Source organism: Sus scrofa, chromosome 6 (genome assembly GCF_054392235.1).
Source record: "Sus scrofa isolate SSC_HxYL_T2T_F1_AM1 chromosome 6, Sscrofa_HxYL_maternal_Yorkshire_Landrace_v2.0, whole genome shotgun sequence".
Taxonomy (NCBI): domain Eukaryota; kingdom Metazoa; phylum Chordata; class Mammalia; order Artiodactyla; family Suidae; genus Sus; species Sus scrofa.
The window spans coordinates 49,159,985-49,167,123 of NC_139388.1; the positions used below are offsets into that span (position 1 = coordinate 49,159,985).

The 7,139-nt window shown below is 53.7% G+C and overlaps 1 protein-coding gene across 1 annotated transcript; it reads left to right on the top strand.

Annotated features, from left to right (window-relative positions):
• The first annotated feature begins 3,009 nt into the window (after positions 1–3,009).
• On the top strand, positions 3,010–6,626 carry ZBTB32 (zinc finger and BTB domain containing 32). Its single transcript, XM_021097178.2, has 6 exons — positions 3,010–3,025; positions 5,026–5,073; positions 5,333–5,406; positions 5,516–5,584; positions 5,708–5,872; positions 6,059–6,626. Exons 4-6 carry the CDS (start codon positions 5,557–5,559, stop codon positions 6,307–6,309), a joined length of 444 nt encoding a protein of 147 aa, XP_020952837.2. The 5' UTR covers positions 3,010–3,025; positions 5,026–5,073; positions 5,333–5,406; positions 5,516–5,556; the 3' UTR covers positions 6,310–6,626.
• Positions 6,627–7,139: the final 513 nt, after the last annotated feature.

Genomic DNA, 7,139 nt, shown 5'->3' on the forward strand with positions numbered 1-7,139 from the left:
ATAAAATGCTGTGGGAAGTTTAATTTGTGGAAAACAATGTGTTCCAAAGAAGAGTGGGAAGTTCACAGAACTTTTCTAAATTGTATCTTGTTTAACTTGCCTTTGGGTGTTTACTACATAAGACAAAGGGGGAATATTTTTCATAAAACAATCATCTCTCTAATTGGCATATTCTGATGGTTTAGTTTAGTTTAGTTTAATTAAAATATTTAGAGAGAAGCCATACTTATATTGCTGTGTTGACATTTTTACATCAAGCTGGGTTGTGCCTGAAGTGGCTTCTGGTCAAGCCTATCAGTAAGAATAAGAAATAGCAGATTTCAAGCTTTATTTGGTAATATTAGAAAGGACGGAGAGGTGAAAATCACACCTCCTTTTCCACATACTTCTTTTCCAATTATGATTTACCTTAACTCTCCTACTTACTCTGCCCACTCCCAGTATGTGGGCTTGTGTTCTCATAGCCTGTCTTTTCGTGACTTCACCCTCAATCGCAAGCGATTCCTACTGAGTCAGCTGGGGAAGTGGAAGGTGGGCAAGGCCTCTGACACTGGGGAGAGTCTTTTCAGGAATAGAAAAAGCAATGTCCCTACTCTTCCAAGTCAAAGTGCTATTATCTTCTGCTTCTGTTGTCACTGCTCAATGCAAGAGGGTTTGGGCTATGCAGTCAAGAATGTAGAAAGTGGAGTTCCCGTCATGGCGTAGTGGTTAACGAATCCGACTAGGAACGATGAGGTTGCGGGTTCCATCCCTGGCCTCGGTCAGCGGGTCGAGGATCCAGTGTTGCCGTGAGCTGTGGTGTAGGTTGCAGATGTGGCTCGGATCTCGCATTGCTGTGGCTGTAGGCCAGCGACTATAGCTCTGATTAGACCCTTAGCCTGGGAACCTCCATATGCCTCAGGTGCAGCCCTGAAAAGACAAAAGACAAAAAAAAAAAAAAAAGGGAGAAAGGAGGAAGGGCTGAGGTGTAGAGGGCTCTAGAGACACATCTAAGGAGGCGGGCTCTAAAGGGATATCCTTAGGTGGGGGTAGACACCAAGTGGGAGGAAAGGTAGGGTTTCCCATTCGTGGGGGCTTTTGTTCAGCAAACAGGGAGTCCCCTTGCCCCTTCCCCTCCCTTTTAGGTTTCCTGAGAGCCCAGTGACACTCCTCTTGTCAACTGCATTTGGATAAGAGAAGGCTGCCCTTTGAGCAATCTCCAACTCTTTTGATCATCAATTGGCAAACCACAGTGGGGGAGCTGAGTCATGGGCGCATGATGTAGGCCTGGGAGGTGAGAGGGACCACACTTCACTGAGTGACGACATCATCTTCCAGACCCTATACCTAAACTTAGTGTTTCTTTCCCCACTTATTCCACCTAAGGAATAAGGGAGTATGTACTTTTGTGTTGGAGGAACGATGTGTCCCTCTGTATACATACGTATCAGAGATTGGTACTTTTCTGTGTCCAAGTCTAATGTTTTATATGGGTATCTAATGAGTCTCTGGGTGTGGTAGTGTGAGGAGTTAGAAAGCTCAGAAATGGAAAATACTTAACGATCAGAGTAGCAGATGAATACCGCTTGCCCATTTATTTGCATTTTCCCTTTCACTCTGACTCATCTTCCCCTCTCCCCACACTATTATTGCCCTTCCACCAGCCCCACCCATTGGCACACCCTGTCTGATCCAGGAAGGGTTAATATCTGCCTGCACCCAAGCTAGAATGAAAGGTAGAGGGACGGCATCTTAGGGCCGGAGAGAGAGTAGAAGGCTGATCTGAACATTTGGAGTCCTGGTGCCAAAAGGTGAAATAAGAGTTTAGGGATATAATATTTGAGTCTAGGAGAGGTCTGGAATCTAAAGCAGAAGCCTAGGGAGAACCAAACTGTGTCTTGTCATCAGAGCAGCCCACCAGTGCTTGACTTGTTCATCTTCCAGTTATCAGGCATATGTGATATGCCAGGCACATATCATAAAGCGACTTATCAACACTTCTTCTATGAATGAAACATCTATCACAGGATGAGGAATGATGAAATAATAAGAAACAGAAAAAGAAATGTGAGTCTCTCAGACCTCATCTTTTCCCCAGGTTAAGGAGTGCTACAGTGTGAAAAGAGGGGAAATCTCTGAGGACCTTCACCCCCTAGGCAGGAAGTGAAAGAAACCCCAGAGTCCTGATTTCAGAGAAATGTCATTTGTCATCAACCCAAGAAAAGGAGTTTTTTCTCTTCGAAGACCACCGCAGGCCCTTCCTGGGGTTGCCCCCTTCACAGCCTGATAGGAGGATCTGAGTCACTCACACAGCCAGTTCCCAGTGGTGGCTCAGATGGCAGGGGTCATTCCCACAAAGCAGTCAGGGCTTTGCTAGTACCAAGGCAGGGAGAGGGAGCCGGAGACATGCCTTGGGTCCTCCTTCACACTCTCCTTGGAATCCGGATGTTTCAGTCCTTTTTACTTCTGAGGAAGTAGAAACAGCTTCCAGCTGCTAGAGCTCTCTTGACACCTCTGAGAAACAGAACTAATACTATCTGAGCGATGCGAGGTACCGAGAAACCACTTTCACATTCATCATGTCATCTTCCCGCCACCTCCAACTGTGGTAAGCAGAGGTGATCCTTATTTCATGGGTGAGGTAACTGAGGCTCAGAGAGGTGACTTGCCCAAGGTGACTCAACCAGTAAATGGCAAAGATGAGAGTCAAATGCTGGTTTGATTATCCCCAAGTTCTTATTGCTTCAGAGACCCTTCTATGACTCTAGGAGTTCACAAATGAATAAGAAGACAGGAGGTTAGGAGACAATGCCTGGGTTCTGGGAGTAGAGCCATGGTCTCTCCTGGAAGGGTGAAGTGGAGCCAGGGGTTTAAAACCACACCCCTTGGGGGATTGTGGCAGACTGATACTTGGGACACCCAATGGAAGGCTGTGAGGTCAGAGGCGGGGCTAGCTCGGGGGTGGGGGGGGTGGGGGGTGAGGGTGGGGAACAGGAGCCCCAACATCAGTTCAGAGCATGCGGTGTCCAGGAGGAAGCTACAACCGGTGAGTGGTGGCCTCTCCCCAGCTGAGACTTTCCTTCTATTACAGCTCCCTTTCGGTCCACTTCCTGCCACCCTGTGGCCCTCTCCCCAAGGTAGCCAAGCAGTAACCCTCCCTCCTATAGGGTCCATACTCACGGTGAGCCCACACCCAGGAATACGCCTGCTGGGCAGTGGCACACTTAGGTCTGTCCCTCTGTTTCTGAGTTCCCAGTTTTCTTAAAGTCCAAAGTGGTGGTTTTGATGTGTGATAAACTTCTGCCTTGTTGGGGTCTGTCTTTCTACTCTTCACTATTGGCTTATAAAAAACAAAATTGCATCATCTCCCTACCTAATCTTGAGAGGAAATGGCCTCTCCCTCTATAGTTCCCATTTCCCTTTCTCCCCTTCCTCAGGGGTCAAGGCTTCTGCAAGGTCTCTCCATCCTTGAGCGAGGAGCCTTGTCTCCTGTGGCTTCTGACCTCCTCTCTTAACTCACTGCATGGGATTCTTTGGTCTCTTCCAGTTCCTTCTCTGAGGATGGGTTCTAGAAGTTTTGGGCCTCAGGGAGATGATCGATTGATGCCTGAGAGCCTGCCCTCCTGTGGCTACGACCCCTGCCTTGCTGCCCTTTCTTCCTCTCGGGACCCTCAGCTCCGCCTGATGGGCTTGCAGCAGGGGGACATACTGAACTTTCTCCTGAAGCTGTATCTTGCTCCATCCCTAACTTCCAGGGCTGACTGGGTTTCGTGGTGCTCTCTCTGTCTGGAATGAGGGGCGCCTGGCCTACTCAGAGGTCTTTCCCTGCAGAGGAGCTTGGAGAAGCCGCAGTATCCATGTCTGCTTCCTTTAAGTCAGACGTTGCCAGCTGGCAGGACCCGTCTATTCTGGTCTTCACCCCACTGCTTGATACAGTTCTTAACCGTCTGGCCCTTGCTCTCTAAGTCCTGAATTTGGTCTAACAGCCATTCTCCCACCACCCCCACCCTGTTATGGTTCCAGAGAAGCTCAGGTCCTCTCTTGGGTTAGTCCATTTGCTCCCCTCAGGACAGAGAGTTCGGATTCAGACCACTCACTCTTTCTCCCCTCACCTCCACAGGCTTGAGAATATGCTGTTCCTCCCTCCCCTTTCTACCATGGACCCCACACTGTGGCCCTTCTCTCAGAACCTCTGAGATTGGTACCCAGGCAAGGCAAAATGCCCCTGTCCCCGACAAGACTGCCTAGTCCCTATGGCTCTGATCGGCTGGTACGGCTAGCAGCCAGGCTCCGGCCAGCACTATGTGATACCCTGATCACAGTGGGGAGCCAGGAGTTCCCTGCCCACAGCCTGGTGCTGGCAGGTGTGAGCCAGCAGCTGGGCCGCAGGGGCTGCTGGGCTGTGGGAAAAGGCATCAGCCCTTCTACCTTTGCCCAACTTCTGCACTTTGTTTATGGGGAGAGTCTAGAGCTGCAACCTGGGGAACTGGGCCCCCTTGAGGAGGCAGCCAGAGTGTTGGGGGTACAGTCCCTGGAAGAGGCGTGCAGGAGGGCTCAAAGGGACCCTGCCAAAGACGAGCTGGGTCCAAGGCTGAAGGAACAACAGAAGGAACCAGAGCAACCCATAGGGGATTCTCTGAGAGGAGTGGAGGGCTTTGGAGAGAACCAGAGAGCAGAGATGTTCTTTAGAGCTGGTGAGCAAGAACAGGAGACATTGCACAGGCACAGGCGACCAAGAGAGAGCCCTGAGATGGCAGAGACAACTTGGGAGGGTCAAAGGGAACAGATGAGACTAAAGGAGAAACTTAACCAAGCCCCCACTGGCCATGGGAAGCAAGAAATGATCATGCGGGTGAGGGATGGTCCAGGGGGCTCTGAGGAAAATCTGCGGGAGCTCCCTGGCCCCCTTCCCCCATCAGGTCCCCTCCAAACCGGCATCACCCCTAGGCCCTGGTGGGCTGAGGCCCCCTGGTTGGGGGAGGGCCTGCCTGCCCTGTGGAGCATCCTGCTATTGCCGCCCAGATATGGCACTCCCTTCTCCCATAGCACCCCCATCACTGGAGCCTGGCAAGAGGTCTGGCCTCAGGACCAGAGGTGAGTTGAAGGGCCTATGGAAGACCTCCAGCTGGGAGGGAGCGGCTGCGGACAGGCAGCGGTGAGGGGTGGAAGGGCACCATATCTCTCATCTCCACTATACACTTTCTGAGCTGGAGAGTGGTCAGGAAGCTCCTGCCACAGGGAAAGCCAAAGTTCAGCCCCAGCAGAGGACTCCTGACATTTCCCTCCCCAGAAAGGGCTTGGCCAGGATGCCAGGTGCAGCCAGGGCTGTAACCCTTCCCCATCCAACTCCCAGGATCCCACTGTCCCTGAACCTCCACAAAGGCCTCTGGAGCCAGAACCAGTTGGCCTCCTCCAGCCCTACCCCAGGTAAGCCCCTCACTGCCTGGCACGCATGCTGTAACGTGGTCTCTCAGCTGGGGCTGGGGCTCCAGGAGTTCAGCTGAGCAGGATCCGTACTTCACTCTGCTCCCTCCAGGTTCCCTCCCCCAGGGCCCCACAGCACTCAGCCCCGGGGAGATGGAGGAGGCTGATCAGAGGCACACAGGTGAGTAGGGTGAGGACGCTTTTGCCTCAGCCCCACTGTGGCCCCGGATGTCTGGCCTGAGAGTTTCAGTGATCCAGCTCTGGGATTCCCAGCCCTGCCCTCCTTTGCCTTTTGTCCCCACAGGTGAACTTGCAACCTGTGTGGGTCATGTGGCCACAGCAGGCCACGCATCTCCCCGACACCCTCCCCCACGCCCTCCCGCTCGGTCTCGGCCCTATTCTTGTTCTGTCTGTGGGAAGAGGTTTTCACTCAAACATCAGATGGAGACGCACTACCGTGTCCACACAGGTATGGGCACCCTGCCCAGTACGAATTGTCTGCTTCCTTCCAAACTCCAGCGGGCCGGCTCCTAAGTCCCTCTCTGCACACCTGGCTCTGGCACAACTCCCTTGCCCAATTGCCCCCACCGACCACTAGGCCAGGCTTCGTCGTCTCGTTCTTTCCTTCACCAGCCTTCCCCTTGACCTGCCCTAGGAGAGAAGCCCTTCTCCTGTAGCCTCTGTCCCCAGCGCTCCCGGGACTTCTCAGCCATGACCAAGCACCTGCGGACGCACGGGGCCGCACCCTACCGCTGCCCTCTGTGCAAAGCCGGCTGCCCCAGCCTGGCCTCCATGCAGGCGCACATGCGCGGCCACTCGCCCAGCCAGCTCCCACCAGGATGGACCATTCGCTCCACCTTCCTCTACTCCTCCTCCTCCTCCTCCAGACCCTCTTCCTCCACCTGACGGATTGTCAGCAGCTTCTTTGGCTTCAGTTAAATGTACAATTAAAGAATGTAAGACAGGACGGGTGGGCCAGCTGGGCGTCTGACCCCGCACCGCGGCTACGGCTGAGCCTACCAAACTCAGCTAGCTCCAAGAAGCGCCGCAAGAGGGGCGCCGAGAGCTCTCTCTCGGTTGACTGCGGATCGCAGAAGCCCGGGCTGGCGAACCTGTGTTGAGTGACGGCAGTGAAGTTTGCATGAGTGAAAGTTAACTGTGCGGGGACTGGCGGTTTCATCACCAAAATAAAGAGTTTCTTGTGCCCCCCCCAGGACCATAAAGCCGAGTCCAGACTTTAGTCTGCCCGCGGTGAGCAACCTTGCCCCTGGTCCTGCAGCGACCCCTGGTGGCTCATCGCGGCAGCCACCGCCCCGTCTCCCGGGGCTCTCTGTCCTCCTCCGGAAGCAGCGGGACGCGAGGACTCGGTGTCTTGACCGACTTAGCAGCAAGCCCTGTGGGGGGAGGCTGTGAGAACACAAGTTACTCGTCCCTTCTACAGCAAGCAGTGGCACGCGAAGTCTGAGTCTGGGCCTCCTGGCCCGGGAGTTCGAAAGGAACGTGTTTCTGCCCTGCTTTCGGCTACCCGCCTCCTTTTCTTGAGCACAAGGGCCAAACGGCCGCACGACCTCCCCAGCATCTCTGCTGTGGGGTCGAGCCCGGAACTGAGACTAACCCTTTGCCCCCGCCCCTAATCCAGCCCACGCCTCTTACAGTCGCGAACTTCACTTCCCAGCGTCTCTGGGGTTCCCAGGGTCTGAAGCCCACTGCACCCTGGGAGTGGTAGTTCATATGGG